The following is a 22983-nucleotide window of genomic DNA, read 5'->3' on the forward strand; positions in this document are numbered from 1 at the left end:
CCAGAATAGGCTAGACATGCAGCCTTTTCACACACAGCTAAAATTCTATAAACATGATTAGTTTAAAGGGCTTTAAACTAATCAGCTGTATATACGACATCATTCACAAACAGAAATTTTGGTGCGATCGTAATCGTTTCATGATTAACTACTGCTCTTAAAATGCGCAGTAGTGCCATTGCGCATTGAAGGTCATGTCATATCAAACAAAGCGCACGCTCCATCCAGTTTAAACACGTTTAACCGTTCACACACAAAATGTCAAGCTCTCTAGATACGAACTTCGTATCTGCAGCCTGCTTTGAGGGGCATATAAATCGCGAATTTGTATCTATCCGAACATCGTATAAACGATGTTCACATAGGGAAAACAAAATTTAAAGCTGTTTAAAACTGTTGAGTTAAACACGTTTAAACTAATCATCTCTAGATACAATGAATTTTAGCTGTGTGTGAAAAGGCTGTAAGACATTACAATACTAATTTTCACTCACCACAGACTTGTTTCCTTCTTTAGCAAGAAATACATAGAAGTTACTGTGGAAGGATGAATTGAGTAGTGAAACATCCTCTAGAGAGGGAGCAGAGCATATAATCTCTGCCACATCATGTGATTTAGTTGGTCCAAACTTTCTAGAACCCACAGTAAGTTGGATCTTTAAACAAAACAAAACATAGAAATAAAAAATAAACACAAAATGATAATATGAGACAATCAGAGTCCATTGCTAAAGTTTAAGACCACCTGGAATTTTGATAATGCTTCTGTCACTGGTCCTGCACCAAGAATGTCTCATTAGAAGCTTACATGTTTTTTTTAAGTGGTCCATATCATCAAAGTAGTACTTTGATTCCTTTTATGGCAAAGGAAGGTCTTGTATAACATTTTGTCTGTAATGCAGCATGGCAAGAAAGGCCATTTTCAAAGGGCTCCCAAGTTGACCTTCCATCTATGGGTTACTCTGAAGTCTGAGCATCATATCAACAAGAGGAGTGGTTGCCGTAAAAACTGCTGTGCAGAATGCTGTTTTAAGATGGCTTATTTTCTGGCCAGAAAAGGGTTTGTAGTCTAATAAAACTTATTCAAAAATAAATATGTATGCGTGCAGGGCTCTGATCAAGGGCACAAAAGTGTTACATATGAGGTGAATTTTAAAAGTCAATTATAGACTGTGGCAACATTATTTTTGTAATCTGCAAACATTATGCAACACATAGCTAAAAAATCAGACCTTAACAAATTGCCGTTAAGCGGCAATCAGTAGCCACATATCACATCATCAAAAATGTTACGTACATAACTCGGTGTCCACTTCATGCTGATATTTCTCTTATAATTTAAATTTTTCTCAACAAAGTACATGAGATGTTAAAACATACCCTAAACAAAACTTAAAACCATTTCCATATCAACTTTTTTCAATTTAGTTATTAGAATTTGGCCAAAACAAATATGGACACCGAGTTATGTACAGTACATCTTATTCTCTAGATGCTTTCTCTTTGCCTTATTGTCAGATATGGTTTTGCATTAGTCTAATATCGACTTCAATTGAAGGAATGATGTGTTTCCTGAATGAAACATAATTTGCAATGTGTAAATAGTTTGTAAACTACTATTTCAGGACTGAAATGTAAGATTTCTGTACTTAATCGTACATAACTGTGGACACCAAAAGTAAGTAGTTTTACATTCAAATTATAACTTCTTGTTCCTTAAATTCAATAAATGTTTGTTTAAATGAAAATGCAGAAGGGTGCAATTCATGCTGACAGAAATAAATTGATTCATTTATGATAATTTATTTCAAATTGTGATTGGTAGTAACGTACATAACTCGGTGTCTTTTCATAACGGTGTCTTAGTTATGTACATGACATGAAAAAGCTCAAACTGCAATATTTAGTAATATTCTTCTCACCAAATCAGACGTGTGTATGTCTTATACATTGTTTACTACCTTACCATAACAAATAACTAAATATAGGTGGTCTTATTGAAGAAAAAAAACCATGGTGTACGTACATAACTCATCACGTACATAACTCGGTGTCCATTCATTGTTGATTAAATCACACATACAAGTTAAAATGGGGAATCCAATGTTATCAGTGCTCTTCATTCACCTATATACACCATTGCATTATCATTTTGAAAGAATACAATAAGTTTTTGTATAGATTCTGTTGCATGGTATGTTCATAACTGCAGGACACCAAACATTTTCCATTTTCAGAAATCTGAATATTTTTAAAACCATGACCCAGAATGAAATGATCTGATTAGAAATCAAAGATAAAGTGAAACTAAACATAATAACATTGCAAGCTTGTAAATAAATCAATTATTTATACACCATTCTTCAGTTAGTAAGATTTGAAATTTGCAGGACACCACAGTTATGTACATATCACAAAAATTGTATCACGTGTAAATGGAATAAGAAAGTAAAATAATAGGAATTAACTCAACAGAAATGTTAATTATTACATAGATTCTACATCAAGATTTAAAAAAATCACAAGTTTTGCATCCCATTAGTAAAAAATATGGTATCCAATGAGTGCATGTTTTGAATGTAACGTTAAAAGTGCTGAAAATAGGCCTTTTTTCATCATAAAATTGCTCTAAAATCTTTAATTTGAACTCAATGAAGCTGAAAACTTGTTTGGAGCTTCCCCCAATGGTACTTTCTAATATAAAAATGCTAATTTGTGTCTGGGTCTCATGGTTTTGGATAATTGAACAATTTCCCAGTGTTCAATCTACATTTTTGTAAGTGTACCCTTGATCTGAGCCATGCACATCATGCTTATACCAGTGATGGGTATGTGAAACTATATTGCCAAGGTTTTATCACATTGCCTAATCTGGAGGAGAACCAAAAAAAAAAGTCAATATCATTATTAGTATTTGGCCACTTTAATAGATCATTAGTATTAATTAGAGCTCAGATTATCAGGTACATGTACTAGGTAATAGATTTTAGAGAGTGGGAAATATGCATATTATTGGTCCATTAATAAAACATGCATGTCTATAGATACACAATGGATTTGTGCTTACTTGTAAATGTATGTATACTTACCACATCTAAACGTATTCCAGTGAATGCATAACCTGCTACAGTGTGTGCTGTCATTTTATCGTTTATGTCCAGAGATGTCACTCCATCCGTCACCAAGACTGTGGTATCTAGGTCCTGACTCTCAAAGGCTACATCAACCAAGAAATCCCTGTCCACTTTGTTTCGGGCATAACCTTGTACCATGCATTTCATGACATGGTTAGCAATGGTCTTGTCCCGTGATACAGTGAAGTACAGGAGATACCTAAACTCTTCCTTCCTAGGCAGCACTACTTGCCTAATCAGACTGTTGAATTCATTGTGATCGAATTCATACAGGGAAGCAAGATGGACCCCAGCCATGTACTCCTGAAAGAGTTTGTGTGGAAAGAAGAGAGTAGACTGCAGGTATGGACTGCTCTTATCATATCTACATGACAATTTTTTTTCCTGAGACAACACCCCTACTCTGCAAGCTGTTTCCATGGAGTCTGAGCACTGTTCAAAATCATCTTCTTTGAAAATGAGGGTGTTTTCTTGTAGCCCGATGAAAGCAACTTTGGCAACTGGTTCCATGAGCTTCTCAATTCGAGACATATATGCGTTGAATGATGGTTTGTCTAAATCTGTGATCATTTTCTGAGCATAATGTACCCTCAGGAATTCAAACATTTCATCAAATATTTGAGAAAAAGTTTGAAACGACTTCAACTTTTCTCGTTTTTCGTCACCAAGTTCTCTCCACATAAGACAGAGCATAGCTATGTAGATAGGATACGGAGCCATATTCTCAGATATGATGTCATTGTATTTGGTTAATTGGATAAGCTGATCTGCTGTGGCTCCATCATCTTGAAAGTACTTGTGAATGTAAACCTCCACATTATTCTTGCTGAAACCTTCCACATGCATGAAAGTGTACTGTTTCCTCAGACTATCATCCCATCTAATCTCTGCGACTGTCCATGGGCGACTTGTCACCAACACCGGGCAAGCCTCTAGTTCATCTGAACGAAGAATGTCTCTAAGTGCAATGTCACCTCTCTCTGAAGAACTTCCACTCGCCTTTGCACTGTCGACTCTTGGCTGCAAAGTAGCACTTGTAGGGCTTGATGACTTTAGCTGCATAAACTTTGATGGCTTATTCTTGTTCATCTTTGATTCTGATCTTTCCTTTGTTTGATCAGCAGGCTTTGAACGAGCTTCCCCTTCCTGTACAACCTTGCCATCAAACTCATCTAATCCATCAAACGCAATGAATACATCTTTTGGATTTGAACGGATGTACTCAGTGATCTGGCAGGCTGTTGCTGGGTTGTCCTTGGAGAGATGCGACTTGGCAATCTCACCAATCGTGTATTGCTTGGCTTCACGAAAAGGGACAACAAGTACCCACACAAACTTTGGGAGAACAGGGCTGTTATTTATCCAGTCCCAGGCAATCTTAGCACAGAATGTTGTCTTTCCAGCCCCTGCCTCTCCCTGAATCATGATCCGCTTGGGGAACTCTCCATTGACTTTAAGATCAAAGAGATCCTTGTACTCAAGTTGTCGCCGCTTGGGTTTTCGATATTCCTCTTCTAGGACAAGGTTGGTGTACATGTCGTCAAAAGGCACAATGGAATCAGGGTCGAGAGGATCAGTTCTGATCTTACAGAGAGATGTCCGGTACTTAAATTTGAAATCATCTGCACATCTCTTGATCAGGGCAGGAGAAAGTGCTTGGGTCTGTGATCCTGGCATAGTAACAGGTGCACCTTTAAATTTAGAAACATACATGTAAGTGTGACAATTTTTCCTGAATATCAAAATGCTTTATTTGAGGATATTCATGACATACACATAAATAACATAAGAATATATTTCTGATGTATTTATTGTTTGTCAAGCCTATTGTCAACTTTACATTTTCATTTTGTTAGTCCTGCTGTTTGAGGGTGTTCTCTGGACCAAGATTCAATGATAACAGAAGATAATTTTTTTTTTTTTTGCAATTTTATTTCTACACATCGTACATGTATACTATTGTTGATGCATGACACGTCTATGTTTCTTTTCTTTTCTAACTTAAAAGTATCTCAATAGAATTTGTCTATTTGTATTAACGTATCTATTTATGTATCCATATATAATATGTAAATATAATTAATTTCCATTGCCAGCAGTGTAACAATAATGATGAACCTTATACACCTAATGAATTTGAGCTCAAAGAACAATTCGATGCGATAGAGAAATGTAGTTTTCATTTTGTTTTGTATACAAACATCAGATATTATCTGTTTTGGGGCTGACATATATGGTCACAAAAGATAAAAACGACGGTGTCACGGTAGAATTTTCATAAAATTGGTGTCGAAATATGAGCACGACTTGAAGAAAAAAAGTCAGAAAGTGGCTGGGCTTGAAATGCAAGAAATTTGAATGACAATCCTTGTACAGCTTCATGTAAAACTAATTTCATCATCTCCATTACACAGCACAAAATGGGTGGGTCTGTAACCATGTATTAATGACCACAGCTCATGAGACCAACAGCCCACAAGACCAACAATATCTGTCAGGCGAACAATCTGAAAAGTTGGCAGAAGACCCACAAGACCAACGACCCATGGACTGACAGCCCATAAGACTGACATGTCAGTCTCGTGGGTGTTCTGACAGCTATTTTTGAAGTTCACCAGACTAGGGTATCAGTCTCATGGGCTGTTCATCTAATGGGATGTCCAGCTATAAGTAACATTATATACCTCACTTAAGAAATCCAGCCATCTGATTGGTCGAATTGCATTCATAAACTTCAACTGTTCCTGTAAAATTCTTGGTAACCATGCTTAAAACATTTCAATATTTTTAATAACCATGGTTATTAAAAATAGTTGGTCAGCCTCCATGGTTACCCCATAGGTTTACATGTTAAAAAATGGTTTGAGCGATGGAGGATACCGTATGTGTGCGAAGGATTGGTCGGTAATTTCAATAGAATTGAATCTCGATCGATCTTACCGACAATTTTATCTTGCATTGTTGACATGAAGACGAAAATAAACTTCCAAAAACAAAAAACCAACATCTGCCGATAGATCTTGATCTAAGTTCGTGCCAATATGCATTGCAAAAGTAAAAGAAGAGTCCGTATATGGAGCTTTTGCGAAGCATTCATCACACGCGAAGCCGGTTTCAATCCATCTAATGTATATATTGTACAAAACTGCCAAGCATGTTAACATCGCGCGATGGCCGAGAGGTCTGAGGCGCTGACTTTAGATACATCACCTTTTGTACGCAAGAGTTCGAATCTCATCTTCGACAAAAAAAAAAAGTATATTTTATTTTTTATTTTTTAGTCTATTTTTTTTCGGCATATAAAAGTATTAATGACTGCTTTAATATTCGAGAAATAGTTGTTTTTATACGCTCTCGGGAAGGTTACAATTGGGCTATTCCCCTCGGCACGCCTCGGGTAATAGCACAATTCTAACCTTCCCTTGAGCGTAATAAAACAACTATTTCTCTCAAAGCAGTCATTAATACTATACTATTTGTACCAAATGAGAAAGTGTCAAATCAGTGTTTGTTGTTTGCCTGCAATTAAGGGCAAATACATTATCAATGGCAGTAAGAGCCTTTTTGCGGGTAGCCAACATGATTTGCTTGTTTGTTCTCACCTATCCTTTTGGGGACTAGACTGCCAGCGAGTAGTTGGCCGCAGAGGGACCCTAAGTCACTTCTTTCTAATTCCTCTGCAAGAAGAGCCCTGATGTCTGTGCCTGGAGGTTGTTTGTCTCTCCATCTTGTGAACACTATCATCAATGCATCACTGGTAATTTGGTTATCTTTCTCGATTTGACCAAGCTCTGCGATGGAGATGTCCAGGTTAATTCCCACCTCTTTGTAGTATCTAGGTTCAATTTGCTTGGAGAGCTTTAAGAACTCCTTCTCACTGACAATCCTGTAATTAAAAAAAAAAATTAAGTATCTCTTATTGTGTTGTAACCCCTACTGTACATTCATTAAAACACCTATCTTCATACTTTAAAACACCTATCTTCATACTTTGTAAGTTCAGTTCTTGATGAGCCTTTGGGCAAAGCAGACTGTATGCAACTAACTACATGTACATAGAAGAATAAACTACTCCAGCCTACAAATATGTACACTAACTCCTACAGTTGAGCACTGTCAGTACCTGCAGCTTCATGAGCATACCTATTTGATTTTAATGCATGTACTGAAAAGATTTTAGCTGCATGTACGGAGAAGATTTATTTAAAGGTGTATTGAAGCATGTAGTGCTGTAGCCGAACCGCTGAACCGAACGGAGTTCACCGAACATGGCACTTCCGAACCGAACGCAAAGGCCTGGTTCGGATGTTCGGCAGAAAAATGTTAACGTTTTCGCAAGCTAATAAACTTGTCATTTTGTACCTAATTTTTATGTCATGATTGCTCATTTTATATTTATTTTTTTCCCATTTTTCGCCTTTGTGACTTATGCCTATCCAGTGGTGGGCGCGACTTCACTGGTGCCATTTAAATCTCAATTCCTGACCACGCTACGTCGCGATCGCAAGCCATAAACACGAATACATATGCGTGATCAAAACAAGTTCAGCTCAAACCCATTCAACAACAAAAGAAATATTTTAATTGTAACAATATCGGACAAATTTTACAATATAAATAATGAAATAAATATATATTATAGTATGGTATTTATTTATTTAGGAAAAATAGGGATTTTATATTTTTCCTGTTAAAAATAAAAACTTATTAAAAACAGTTATTAACGAGCCTGATTTGCTATTCAAGATGGCAGCTTTCATGACTCTAACATTAGACAACAACCGTCTCGGAAAATCTTTAAAAAATATAATTTATTGACAGTACACATTGAAAACAAGATTCTTTTAAAATTGAAAATAAAACATGATTCAAGACGGAAATACGAATGTAAGTAGTACTTTCCTTCACAAATATATACGTTGAGAGCAGTTTTTAATGTGAAATTCGTGCTGGTCGGAAGCGGTGTTTTTCATCAGGAGTTGGCAGAAGTCCTCCGTGCTGGTCGGGCCCGGCCGGCTGGCCCGCCCAGTGCCGACCGCCGTGGCTATAACGCTGCTTGCTATTATATTACTGAACCCCGAACCGAACCAAGTTCGGGTGAAAAATTGCCGAACTCTGCCGAACCGAACCGAACGCGAACATAGCGTCTGACTTACATGTACAGCACTAGAAGCATGCACACACAAGGCTTGTACCTCATTAAGCAGTGCACTTGAATATGGAAGAAAAATCGGAATGCATGTACTGGTATGTGATGTTTTGCTTTGATAACAAGAAAAGTACTTTATTGTCCCTACTGCTCATTACTGTTGCAATAAAGAAAAGGAAATAAGCTTTAAATACATCAATAGACTGACCTGTCTGGTCCAGGGTTGATTTCAACATCACCAGATCTCATCAGGAGAATCATGAGCAGATAGAGAAGGCAGAATCCATCCATGGTGCAAGATGTCCTTCTCATTCGACAGAAGCTCGGTTCGCTGGAAAAGTACATGAATGATAACCCCAGCAAGACATCCTGTAATTGAAAAAAAAGGGGATTCTGTTTACTATGTGAGTTTCTTGTATTAGTGACATGCATGTACAGTGTACATAAAATGGTTCACATTTTTCACCCCCCCCCCCCCCTCATCCAAATATTTGCCTCTTGATCTGACTCTTGCGATTTAATACGGAACTTTATTCAAAGATAAAAGGGGCAGAAATGTATTTTGAAGATCTAGCTTTTATCTGAAAGGGGGGGGGGGTCCCATCTCTGCTGCAGAGAGAAAAAATACACATTTAAAGGGTTAATGAATGAAAGCTAATTAATAAAGACCAGTTTTGGAAACGCCCCCCTCTCAAAAATTGAAATGGAAGCTCTTATTACCAATCATGTGAAAGAATATGTTTTGACTAATACGTGATCATACAAATTTTGCAGAGAAACCGCCTAATATTTGATATATTTGGTAAATTATTATATCTATTTGGACCTGATAGATATAACGCACGTGTCGTGCACGTGTTGCGTAGTCCCATATACATCTTTATGTGTACAGTGCTTGTAACTTTACCAAGACTTATATGCTAGGTGAACAACTTTTCTGATCGATTCCACAACGTTTCTTTCACAATGCAACCGCATGACCATAACTGGTCTTTATCTTTAAATATCATAATGGAGTATTCTGATTGTGTGTAGGATGTATGTACAAAGAAATAAACTATATATTTTGGAAATTAACATACATTAACATACAGACTGGTGAAAGTTGAAACAAAATCAGACCATTAATAAGAGACTTATGGATGTTTGAAATATGAGATCACTATGTCTATGTGAATCTCAAATTGGCAATTTCGTCAGTAGATTATGACGTAGTCAGGGACAACTCTTCCATTTGTTGTGAGTAAAAATAATCTTTGTTCCCCTTCTAATTCTTCACTGGGGGACTACTAAAAATATATCATGGAAAGCACACTATCATAGGTCCTCTCAAAAAGAAAAGACTCTTCCGAGCTGAGAACACATTGGAAAAGTTGGCATTTAAGTAATTTTGTGTTTTGAAACAAATGGGAAAGTTGTCTGGCTCTATATTGTCATTACTGATTCAGCCGATATGTTATGCCCATAGGTATGATGATTACAACTAAACAAAATTACTAACTTTTACATGTTTTTATTAATTTCTTCACTTTCACCAATCCAATTTTCTGTTTTTTTTTCCTTATTTCTTTCAGAGCATTTGTCTTTGAAGGTTGGATTTTCCTTTTAACAGTATAAGCTGGGCTACAGCTAGGCCTAGGCTAAGGTAGACAGAAATAACCGTCTGGTATGGGTCATTCTTTCCCGGGGGGGGGGGGGGGGGGGGTACTCAGATTATAGTCGGACGGGGGTGTGCGGCTGAGACCTCTGAACCCATACCCACATCCAAGGGTCCTTTTGCTGAAATAGGTACCCATGTCTAAGGATTTTTTGTAAAAAATGGACCCATGTCTAAGGATTTCAAACTTCAAATATTACATTTTTTAAGCTGTAATAATACACTCCAGCAAAGCATATGGAGAGTCAACGCTAATGCATATTGACCTCTAGCACTGCACTACGCGTTAATAGGCAGCATTTAAATACATGAATAGTCAATACACTCATAACACAGAGATGCACACAATCATGCCGATGCGGCTGATCGGCAAGTTCGACAGTGGACTCACAATTTGATTTTTTAAATTATTCTTTCTAACATCGGAAAGTTAAAAAATGTATATTACTGCTATTTAGATCTTATTGATTGTCACTAAAGTATCGATTTTTAGTGAAATTGGTTGAGTTTTACACAGTGGTGTTTGAAATGTTGAGAATCAATACTAATAGCACAACTTTTAATACACAGCCAGGATAGTAATGCACCTATGTGTGTAATAATACAATGGCCAATAATTTTGCAGTTTCTCGATAAAGTTCTTTATTAGTAAACTGTACCATACTACATGTAGTTTACAAGTAGTTTACACACATAAAGATGAAAACACCATGCAACATAATAATACTGTGCTAGCACCTCTAGCATCTGTTTTAATTGAAGGACTTTTCCTGTTAACGTACCCTACACGAGCTCTCAAGCATTGGCTATATAGCTCCCTGCTTGAGCCCCGCTGCTGCCCGGCTGCTGGGCAGAGGGTACGCAGGGGTTCCATGACACATGCTCCGCCGACGATTGCTCCGCCGACATTTACTCCGCAAAACGCGACAATTGCTCCGCGACATTTGCTCCGCGACATTTGCTCCGACGTCAAATTCTCCGCCGACAGGTGCTCCGTCGACAGTTGCTCCGCCGACAGTTGCTCCGCCGACAATTGCTCCGCCGACAGATGCTCCGCCGACAATTACTCCTCCGACAATTGCTCCGACAATTGCTCCGCCGTCAATTGCTCCGCAAAACGCGACAATTGCTCCGCCGACATTTGCTCCGCCTGAAGCGACACTTGCTCCGCCGACATTTGCTCCGCCGTCAATTGCTCCGCCGACAATTGCTCCGCCTGAAGCGACAATTGCTCCGGTGACATTTGCTCCGCCGACAATTGCTCCGACGACATTTGCTCCGCCGACAATTGCTCCGCCTGAAGCGACAATTGCTCCGGTGACATTTGCTCCGCCGACAATTGCTCCGACGACATTTGCTCCGCATGAAGCGACACTTGCTCCGGTGACATTTGCTCCGACGACATTTGCTCCGCCCAAAAAGTGTCCCATTAAATACAAATGCTACTAGTACTATGACAAATGCTTCGCCGACAATATTTTTTTTTCACGGGTTGTTTTTGTTTCTTTCTTTTTTTCTTCATTTTCTGAATGCATTTCATGAAATTATGTAAATGAAATGAAATGAATGAATGTTGATAATGTGGGAGGAAAAAGCAGTTGCCTAAAAGTCATTTCGAATATACTGAAATAACTTTCCATCTATCACTGTACGTCCCACATAATGTACACTAAACACTCATTACATGTCATGGGAAGTTTTTTTTTTTTTAAAGTAGAGCAGCAAGCCACATTCCCCAATACGCGCATACCTCCTAGTTAATTTCAAACAGCTCATCAATATGTAAGACCTGAAATTACCTCAATGAAAGAAGACTAATAACATGAGAGGAAAGAAAAGAGCAAAAAAGACAACCGTTTTTTGCTATTCCCCATAATGTTTGATTTAAAAAAATAAAAAATAAAATTATAGCTCCTTACGCAAGTTCTCCGGCGAAAGATAATTACTCCGCTCAAAATCTGTTTCATGTATTACTCATTAGCTGATCCAAAGCTCAAGGCTATCTCTCTCTCTCTCTTTCTCTCTCTCCCATGCTCCTCCTTTTCCTGTTTACACCGTTTTCTTGTCTTCCTTGCTCTTTTCTTTCCTCTCATGCTATTAGTCTTCTTTCATTTCCATCACTACTTCTCTGCTCCCCCTCTCGAGTTCTATTTCTCTCGTGAAATTGAAACGTAAAGTAATACAATCATGTAGTACATTCTTGTTTAGAATAATATTTTCAATAATATCCAGTCCATTTTCTAAAGGTTTCTTTCCTTTAGTTAAGTGTATGTAGCTTTAATATATATGTGTTAGTGTGCAAAACACTCTGTTTCATTCGAGTACTTTGTTTTCACTAAATAATTTAAGGGACTCACGAAGTCACCGGAAGAAGAGCAATTGGCTTATCATGAAGAACTAACATCAAACTGCAACAAAATGATTTGTATAAATGTGAATAAGCAGAAAGGCTGCCATCTCATTTTCCCGTCTGAATGGGTTCTCTTCCTTACGTATATAAGTGCCCTCATTTTCTAAACTTTTTTTTTTTATATTTGTGTGTTTATTAAATTTTCAATCATATAAAAATTACATATTTACAAGTCATTGGTAATAATTAGACAAACAAAAAAACCAATATGTATAAGAACAACTAACAATAATGAAAGGACAAGAAAGTTATAAAAAAAAAACATAAATAGTAAAAAAAAATACACTGTACACATATAAATCATAGTTTGAACTCCAGTGCATAAAGTGGAGTGAGGGGGCACAGGAATAAAAGTTAAATCAACATGAGTATCATAAGTCAAATCGCCATTTCTTAAAATGCGAAACAAGCTTGTTCCTTTTTTTCGCTGAGAAATATTCAATATCTTTTTGTTTCTTTATAAAACTCTTAAAAAGATCAACACTTGGTAAATCCCCCTTACTTATTTTCTAAACTTCCATGATGACCTATTACATTGTATAATGCTTTACCTAGTAAGATGCATTGATCAAGGTAATTTCAGGTATTACATATTGATGAGCTACTTGAAATTAACTAGGAGGTATGCGCGTATTGGGGAATGTGGCTTGCTGCTCTACTTTTTTTTTAAAACTTCCCACGACATGTAATGAGTGTTTAGTATACATTATATGGGACGTACAGTGATAGATGGAAAGTTATTTAAGTATATTCGAAATGACTTTTAGGTAACTCCTTTTTCCTCCCACTTCATCAACATTCATTCATTTCATTTCATCTACATTATTTCAAGAAATGCATTCAGAAAATGAAGAAGAAAAAAAGAAACGAAAAAAATAGGTGTAAAGAAAATATTGTCGGCGAAGCATTTGTCGTAGTACTAGTAGCATTTGTAGTTTATGGGACACTTTTTGGGCGGAGCAAATGTCGCTTCAGGCGGAGCAATTGTCGGCGGAGCAAATGTCGGTGGAGCAAATGTCGGCGGAGCAAATGTCGGCGGAGCAATTGTCGCTTCAGGCGGAGCAATTGTCGGCGGAGCAATTGTCGGCGGAGCAAATGTCGGCGGAGCAAGTGTCGCTTCAGGCGGAGCAATTGTCGCTTCAGGCGGAGCAATTGTCGGCGGAGCAAATGTCGGCGGAGCAAGTGTCGCTTCAGGCGGAGCAAAGGTCGGCGGAGCAATTGTCGCTTCAGGCGGAGCAATTGTCGGCGGAGCAAATGTCGGCGGAGCAAGTGTCGCTTCAGGCGGAGCAAATGTCGGCGGAGCAATTGTCGCTTCAGGCGGAGCAATTGTCGGCGGAGCAATTGTCGGCGGAGCAAATGTCGGCGGAGTAAATGTCGGCGGAGCAATTGTCGCGTTTTGCGGAGCAATTGACGGCGGAGCAATTGTCGGCGGAGCAATTGTCGGCGGAGCTATTGTCGGCGGAGCATCTGTCGGCGGAGCAATTGTCGGCGGAGCAACTGTCGGCGGAGCAACTGTCGGCGGAGCAACTGTCGGCGGAGCATTTGACGTCGGAGCAAATGTCGCGGAGCAAATGTCGCGGAGCAATTGTCGCGTTTTGCGGAGTAAATGTCGGCGGAGCAATCGTCGGCGGAGCATGTGTCGGGTTACCTCCGCAGGGTATAGCTGCCGATCTTTCAGCGTGGGAAGCGCTACAAGTTTCCGGGGGTACGACCCCTATACGGGCGGATACCATACCTAGCGGGCATTATGCCATATGAGTACCCGGTATAGAGCCCATGGGGTCCTGATATATGTGGTACCCCGGGATCTAGTTGAGTTTACGAGCTACGTACGTACACCCACTGACTTAGAGGTCAGTGCGTACACCTCTTACACTGGAAATGCAATCACCGAAGGGTCCATTTATTTAGAGATGTGAGATATTTAGGCATTTTCAATGTAGGAGCAAATCCCAAAATCCAGGAGAAAATGAGGGAGAAAAGAGGGGAAAGGAATAAATGAAAAAAGGGACCCATGTCTAAGGATTTTTTTAATGAAAAGGGGACCCATGTCTAAGGATCTTTCCTGAAAAAGTCACCCTTCCGAGCGGCACATCCCCGTATACCCAATATACGTGAGTACCCCCCCCCCCCCCGGGCATTCTTTAATAAAAACTGACATTTGTCATCAGTGGAGCCAGACGTAGTCTAAGTGGAACAACCGACGATATAGAGAGACTGAAGCTTTTGGTCTAGACTCTAGGCCTAGGGTAGACTGAAACTTTCAGTGTTTTATATCAACGGTTGTTCCACCGAGAATACATCTGGCTCCACTGAGTGACTTGATCTATTATTACTATTAGTTCAGTCTTTATTTTCATTCTCAATGTTAAAAAAAAACAAAAAAAACATTGAAATATAAACAGCACGTACAGCATCATCGGCAGAAAAACAATACAACTAGCAAAGCAAAGACACCAAACTATAAGATATAAGATATGAGAAGGATGAATACATGAGACGGAACTGGAACCTTGACTACAATCAACAACATTCTTCTAGGGCCAGGGGGCCGTTACTCGAAACCGTCATCAGTCTAAGCTCGTCTACATCCCATACTAGCCATAGGAACGCGTGATAAAAACGTGTTAATTCTATAACACACGTTTCAACGGGATGTCCACAAACTTAGACTTATCTCAGTTTCGAGTAACGGCCCTATACATGAAAAACATGTAATAAATGATTTTATACGAGAATGATGGGTCAACAATAAACAGCAAATAGCCTTAAGAGTTAAAGAAGGTTGACAAATGTTAGTAATAAGAAAGTTATCCCCATATATTTACCAGATCAGATGGTAATTTTCAGTGCCTTTTCAAACCCTTCACGATGCACGACGAGTTTGTGCGTCCGCATAAACAAGCTATAGCCTAGGGCCAGGGCCGGGGTGGTGGGAAGGTCGAAGAAGGAAACAAAATTGGATGACCCAATGAAGCGCTACTGTACGTGTGAATTGGAGCGAATTTTGGTTTCCTGTTTCACGAAAGTGTCATTTCTGTCTACAGCTTGGGCAGCTTGGATGATGGAAATCAATTAGATTCTACGTCAATAGTGAGAAATTAGCTGAAAATACGACGCAATGACTGCGACATTGAGATTGGATGTTTAGACCCTACACCACTCCCGCAAAGCATAGAGAGTCAATGCGTATTGACTTCTAGCACTGCATGTGCAATACGTGTTAATAGGCAGCATTTGAATACATGAATAGTCGTAACACTCATAACAGACATATGCACACAATTATGCCAATGCGGTTGATCGGCAAGTTTGACAGTGGACTCACAATTTGAATTTTTGAATTATTCTTTCTAACATTGGAAAGTTAAAAAAAATATATTTTACTGCTATTTAGGTGTTATCAATCGTCACTAAAGTACCAATTTTGAGTAAAATCTGATGAGTTTTGTACAGTGGTGTTTGAAATGTTGAAAATCAATAGCACAGTTTTTAATACACAGCCAGGATAGTAATGCACCTACGGTATGTGTGGTTTACACCCCGTAATGCCACGCCCTACACCGTGCGGGCGAGCGGGCGGGGGTGCGCGCGGGCGGGGGTGCGCTTGATTACGTCATGGGGAACCCTTAAAACTTTACGGAATGCCAATAGTGCGGTGGTGCATGACAACAATAGGGACTTTTAGATTTGCGTGGACTGATACGTGTGACGTCCATTCAAGGCAGTGCATTAAGAGGACGTCGACCGTAGCAATCCACATTGTCTTCGTGCAAATCTAAAAGTCCCTATTGTCCCTGGTTAAGCTGTCAACACGGTTCAAGGTCAACCATAATCACGTCAATGAAGTCTTATCTTTCGTATAATAGACTCTATGGGACCCTAATTCTTAAAATTGTGCCTTAGATTTGAGAAATTAAGCACAAAATATGCGCTCTGAATTAGGATTTTGATCTGCAAGGCTAACAAGGGGCGTCGATCTTTCCAGTTCTCTGATTGGCGAAAACTGGTATTATTATAGAAAGCCCTGTTATAGATCATCAACCAATAATTATTCGCGCGGATCTCGGTGGTGAGCTAAATGAGATTTGATATCACAAAACTGGAAGAAGAAATCTTTGTAATGATAGCCCTATGTGCATTTTATAACTGTCTTTTTGAAGTACTGAAACTCTCGCATTTTATAATTGTTTTCTACTCTCATTCAGCTTGATCAATTATTGTTGTATTGAACCGTGCAGTCGAATAAAGGTCAAATATAGGCATATTCTTCGCCATAAAGTAGCCCGAAACGTAAAATCAGTAAATCAGCACCAGTCCTTATAGCGCGGTATGGTATGTAATCCCGTAAGGATTTTTTTTTGCTGTTTTGGCTTCAAAAGGGTCCCAATTGGCCAAAAATGATGGGGTTCAAATTTTCAGACCTCTCCTTCATTTCCTGGGTGTCCATATTGGGCGCCAAAATGGCATATATAACGCGCAATAGGGAAATTTGGTGTCTTCGGGAAAATTTGAACCCCATCAATTTCTGATAGCTTGGACCCCAATGAATCCAAAAATGCACAAAAATCAACTTTGGCACAAAAATCCTACGGGAGCTGTTTCAGTGACATACCGTACCACACTATTATGTTTATCAGGATTAAGTGTGACCAAATAGACACGAAACAGATGTTAGCAGTGAAGCTGAGTTCTATTGTGGATAAGTTATCGCTTCACAATGCAAAGATGACTTAGACTGGGAAGTTGGTATATGAACATGCAGCTTTAAACTTATAACACTTTTGATATGTTGATAAATTATGTAATACGGGTATGTAATTAACATTGTAGGGTCGATCGATCGATCGATCGATCGAGAGAGAGAGAGAGAGAGTGATATAGAATGAGATAGGGCGGGTGATGGGGGAGAGTAAAGTAAAAGTGCTGGCGCTTATAATCAAACAATCTTGAAGCATATGATAATAATCATATTGGATATTTATATAGCGCACATATCCAGCCTGTGCCAACTTATTTCACGAGTTGAAAAGCTGAATGAGAAAATATATCGACATGATTGTTTTATACGAGTTTCTGCGTGGTGTGATCATTACAGGGGTGGATCCAGGGGGGAGGAGCGGGCTCTCTCCCCTGGCCTTAAAAATATAAAAAAGTAATATGTATGTGTTGAGTTAAAAAACACAGTCTACCCTTCCCCTGTTGATCCAACAACAATAAAAACAAACAAAAATTAGTGCTCACTACCCCCCCCCCCCCCCCCGCTTATTCGGCCGCCCGGCCGGCTTAGGCGCTGCTCAATATTTGCTCACGAATTGGGCCCCTCCCTCGCCGCTGTTGTCTTCGCACCCGTCTGTCAATTTTTCCTAAATCCTATAAATTCTGTATTATGAGGTGCGATGTTATAGCATGGGCTCATGCAGTCACTGAGTGTGGGGGGGGGGGGGGGGGTCTTTAGTCCCATAGATCAGCGTTTTTCAGCTTCCCCCCCCCCCTCTTCAAAGTCACGCATATATACCCTTTCATGATTTTGATAAACTTCCCGTCACCCCAACCCAGAAAAAAATCAAAGGAGGATTTTTTTTAAATCTATAGTATACATAGACATACGGGCATATTCTTACTCGGGGGCCGGAAGGACGGACCTCTTGCCCGAAAATACATGAAAATACTATCTTGAATAGTATATAGAGCCAATACATTGCTTTGGTGACGATTTTTATTCACCCAAAATGTCATTAGATTGTAGTATAGTTGGGAGAATTAAGGAATCGATAATGGTGGTCTTTTTTCACTCAAACTTTGAGATTATCTTTAATTATACATTTAGCATTGAAGTAGCACCATTTTCTCTCATCTGAACAATGTTACAAAGTCCCTTTAAGAAGATTATAAAACTAGTCGACGACGCCATACCATATAGCTGAAAAAGACACCCTTTTGTAGACGCTTTTTTTTTGTAGCCAGCTATGTTGAGAGTGCCCCCCGGGCATTGTCCCTGGTTAAGCTGTCATCACTGCTCAAGGTCAACCATAATTATGTTGTGTGAAAACTCTGACCGCTTGACCGTTACTCCTGATTGTTTTGAAGATTTACGGCCAAGGCAGTAACTGCGGTGTTTAGTCCTAGAGGACCTAAATATACAGTGACGACTGGACATTGGGGGCGATCACCCTAGCCTCTTGTCGATGCCCTCGCGCTGTTGGAGTCTCTAAATTCTGACTCGCGAGCGCCTCGGTTTCTCTGACTCGCTTCGCTCGTCAGAATTTAGAGACTCCAACAGCGCGAGGGCATCGACAAGAGGCTACGATCACCCCGGCATGCACGCGCCCCTGATCTTTGATTGGCAGCTCATCAGTCGTCAGCAAGTGAAGCTCACTGGGTCGAGTTTGAATGATGGACTGTTTACATTGCAGACCGTTATTTTTATGCTCAAACCATTGTCATGATTGTGGTAAGATTAATACATTATATGTATAGACATACTTTGAACTGAAATGTTAATCCCCCAGTTATTTCCTTTTTATTTGTTGCTATGATATTTTTGCTTTTATTCCACATGCGTTTTTATTCATTTTCTGACGAATAATTTATACACTCATTTTGTCCCTCTACGACCATCTGACTACAGAAAACTCGAAGCGAACACGGAGCGGTATATGAATAAACATGACCTTATTTGCATATGAACGTGCCGACGCTGTGCGTACAGTGCGATGCACTGTCCGACAGATGTGTAGTCTTACTTATCATATTTTGATTAAATCTCTCTTTATTTGGATACAAAACACAGAATACAAAATTATGTCCTCAAACTAGTATAAAATTAAGCTTTCAAGTATAACAAATACACAGAATATGTAAAAAATAATGAACAATCAATGCCAACTTAGAGTGGTGTTTCACGAAGCGGTCACTGGTTTTTAGTGCGTATACGAATTCTATTAAATTTGTGTCAAAACCTTCCACGTTATCTTTGCGCAGAGGCAGTATCGTAGCTAATGAGGTTTATCCGAGGCGCGATTATTGCTAGTTGAAAACTTATCCCAATACCCCGCTCTGACGACGTGAAATACCGTCGGCTGTAGCAATTTTTCCAGATCTCCAAGGAGATCTTGCAATGTAACCAAAGTAAGAATCACACCAACAAATAATCAACCACATCTAATAATCTCTCATATATACATGACACGTCACCGCGAGCATTAAATTATGATTCTACCTGCATACGTCCCAAACTCTCAGCTTAGATAAAGATAAATACTGCAGCAATACAACATTACAGTGCAACATCACACTCATCATGATTAATAATTAATGATGATAATGAATTGACGCGCTTACTAATTATAATATTAAATGGTGATGATGAATGTGAAGAAAAATGATAATAATATTCATGGTATATAGCAGTTTAATCATATCCGATTTTGAAAAGCATTGGACTTTATATTTATAAAGTTCCCATTCGGACAAGGGCGTTTCTTGATTTCTGCATAACTATTTACAGACGAATATATGCAACATTGAACTGCTTTTACATAATTACAAAGTAGAACACAAGGAAAAAAACAGGTAATAGAAACATGACTGACTGACATGAGTTAGCGATGCGTTGAGACCAGACTATGAGTATGATGAAGAGAATTTTTTATATTGTGTTTTCTACGAACGACAATCTAGTATTTCAAGAGTGACTTAATCAATACATGAACACATGTAAATTAAATTTTAACAGAGTATTCCCTCGTAAACTAATATTTTGAAACACGATACGGTAAATCTATAGCGACACCGCCTCAAACCCTGGGGCTCTTATACTAAGCTCTCGAAAAGGTGTGAGGCTATTTGGCCCTTTTTGATCTGCCTAGCCACTCATCAATCACGTACATTTTTAATCATTGGAGATGCTCAGTTAAGATTAATTACGTAGATTTTGCTGCAGAATGAAAAAAAAGAAGAAAAAGAATGATGAAATTTGGCGAGGAAAACATGATTTATGCAGTATTGAGTTTGCGATGACGTGGATTTAGCAAGCCCTTTTCATGTCCAATCGCAATCCGCCACTTTGCAATACGCGGAGGTCACGCAATGACCTTTTTGTACACGTTCGCTTAACATGTGTTAGCAAAGAGACAGCGAAAGAGAAAAGAGAGACACCGGCGAATCGGGAACATAGTGTTTTTTTACTTGATCATTCTCTGAGATTCACTAGAAGCGAGATATAAATTGCAAGGTAAGTGTGTGAAGTTTGACTCATTAGAGTTATGAATTAAATAGTGAAATTTGCTGATGAGATTGTGTGTGTGTAGAGTTTGATTGAATCTTGCAAGTAGCTTGATCAGTCCCATACGTTCCACTTTATGTTACCCTTTCTATTAACAGATTAATGTCTTTCGAGTTTCGATTTGCCTTTGTAAGAACGTTTGCATGTGCTTGTATATGATCAGAGTTTATTCATTATAGTAGATCTATAGTTCTAGATCTAATTTAGATCTGAAGTAGAAAAAATGAAATTCGGTAATGGAAAAGCAAGTTCTCCAAAACCTGTTGAAACTGAATTTCTGAAACTGGGAAAGTTGAAACTGAATTTCTTAACTTAAACTGTGAAAGTTGAAACTGAATTGAAGACGAACGTCAAACTCGAAAGTCAAAGTCAAACTCAAACGTCTAACAGTTGAACAAGCTGACTAGTGACAGTGACATTGACAAATCCATTAATAGACAATTATTTAGTTATTTAGAGGGTCTACTTTTTATGTACTTTTATTAGCCCTCGAAATGTTTTTTTAATGATATTATTCGAGGGAGCCTTAATTTGCTCCCATAGGGTCCTATGGAGAGGTAGGTAAACAACATCTCAAATTTGTCCAAAATCACACTTTCCCGCACCCGACCAATATTGGACAGTGGCTTTGATAAATTTTGTTGTAATTACCTCCTGAATTAAAAAATCGGAGGTAAAAATAATAAAATAAAAGCAATTTTCTTACCAGACCGATACAGCTCAGCTCCCTTTTCACATGTACCGTGTGAATTCACGATCTCTACACAATGGTGATGACCTCTGACTGGCACTTCCGTGATTATACGGAAGCAGCACATTTACGAAGTGCCAGTCAGAGGTCATCACCATTGTGTAGAGATCGTGAATTCACACGGTACACGTGAAAAGGGAACTGAGCTGTATCGGTCTGGTAAGAAAATTGCTTTTATTTTATTATTTTTACCTCCGATTTTTAAATTCAGGAGGTAATTAGGACTACAATTACAACAAAACTTTTATAATCCTAAATTTCTTTTCATGTCAAGACAAAGAAAAGAAAATGATTATAAAACTGTAGATCTAGACCTAGGCCTAAAAGTAAAAGTAAATAAATTATGAATAGACCTATTCATGGTTTGTTATTAATCAGTTAATATGTTTATGAAACTTAAACATAAATTTAATGGGATCGATATGTGACGTCCTAAAATCATTTTTTATGCCTCCGCCACCGAAGGTGGTGCCGGAGGCATCATGTCCGTCCGTACGTCCGTCCGTACGTCCGTCCCGTTTGACCGTTATCACAATATCTCAAGAACCATTTAAGATTTAAACTTAAGACTCGGGAATAGTATTTATCACCATAGGAAGACGATCTGATTAGATTTTGGAGTGCGTAGGTCAAAGGTCACAGGTCACAGAGGTCAACTTATGAAATTCCTTGTATTGAGTTTGTTAGCGCGATATCTCAAGAACCATTTGAGATTTAAACTTCAAACTTAAGGATAGTATGTATCACCATAGGAAGACGATCTGATTAGATTTTGGAGCACGTATGTCAAAGGTCAAGGGTCACAGAGGTCAACTTATGAAATTCCATACATTGAGATTGTTATCATGATATCTCAAGAACCACTGGAGATTTAAACTTCAAACTTAGTGATAGTGTGTATCACTATAGGAAAACAATCTGATTACATTTTGGAGCACGTAGGTCAAAGCTCAAGGGTCATAGAGGTCAACTTATGAAATTCCATACATTGAGATTGTTATGATATCTCAAGAACCACTGGAGATGTAAAAACTTCAAACTTAAGGATAGTATGTATTACCATAGGAAGACGATTTGATTAGATTTTGGAGCACGTAGGTCAAAGGTCAAGGGTCACAGAGGTCAACTTATGAAATTCCATACATTGAGACTGTTATCATAATATCTCAAGAACCACTGGAGATTTAAACTTCAAACTTAATGATAGTGTGTATCACCATAGGAAGACAATCTGATTAGATTTTGGAGCACGTAGGTCAAAGGTCAAGGGTCACAGAGGTCAACTTATGAAATTCCATACATTGAGATCGTTATCGCGATATCTCAAGAACCACTAGAGAATTTTCACTTCAAACTTAATGATAGTATGTATCACCATATCATAATATCTCAAGAACCACTGGAGATTTAAACTTCAAACTTAATGATAGTGTGTATCACCATAGGAAGACAATCTGATTATATTTTGGAGCACGTAGGTCAAAGGTCAAGGGTCACAGAGGTCAACTTATGAAATTCCATACATTGAGATTGTTATCATGATATCTCAAGAACCACTGGAGATTTAAACTCCAAACTTGTTTAAATTGCTCTAT

General features: G+C 38.6%; 2 protein-coding genes and 1 non-coding gene across 3 annotated transcripts in view; 2 read left to right on the plus strand and 1 right to left on the minus strand.

The window, feature by feature from the left end:
- Positions 1 to 469: 469 nt before the first annotated feature.
- LOC115921110 lies at positions 470 to 15205 on the minus strand. The gene is made up of 5 exons (XM_030978203.1): positions 15179 to 15205; positions 8492 to 8652; positions 6737 to 7020; positions 3090 to 4825; positions 470 to 656 (listed from the first exon to the last, which is right to left on the minus strand). The coding sequence occupies exons 2-5, from the start codon at positions 8626 to 8628 to the stop codon at positions 480 to 482; spliced, it is 2334 nt and encodes a 777-aa protein (XP_030834063.1). The 5' UTR covers positions 8629 to 8652; positions 15179 to 15205; the 3' UTR covers positions 470 to 479.
- A 4117-nt stretch (positions 15206 to 19322) lies between these two features.
- LOC115921527 lies at positions 19323 to 19463 on the plus strand. The gene has a single exon (XR_004062935.1). It is a non-coding gene; the product is annotated as a U4 spliceosomal RNA (small nuclear RNA).
- A 1002-nt stretch (positions 19464 to 20465) lies between these two features.
- Positions 20466 to 22983, plus strand: part of LOC105441271 (hypoxia up-regulated protein 1-like) — a 29856-nt gene continuing 27338 nt past the window's right edge. The window contains exon 1 of the mRNA XM_030978787.1: positions 20466 to 20586. The gene's annotated coding sequence lies outside the window, so the exon portion shown is untranslated. The remainder of the gene's footprint in view (positions 20587 to 22983) is intronic.

The sequence above is a fragment of the Strongylocentrotus purpuratus genome, unplaced genomic scaffold (assembly GCF_000002235.5).
Source record: "Strongylocentrotus purpuratus isolate Spur 01 unplaced genomic scaffold, Spur_5.0 spur5_scaffold_1, whole genome shotgun sequence".
NCBI classification, from domain to species: domain Eukaryota; kingdom Metazoa; phylum Echinodermata; class Echinoidea; order Camarodonta; family Strongylocentrotidae; genus Strongylocentrotus; species Strongylocentrotus purpuratus.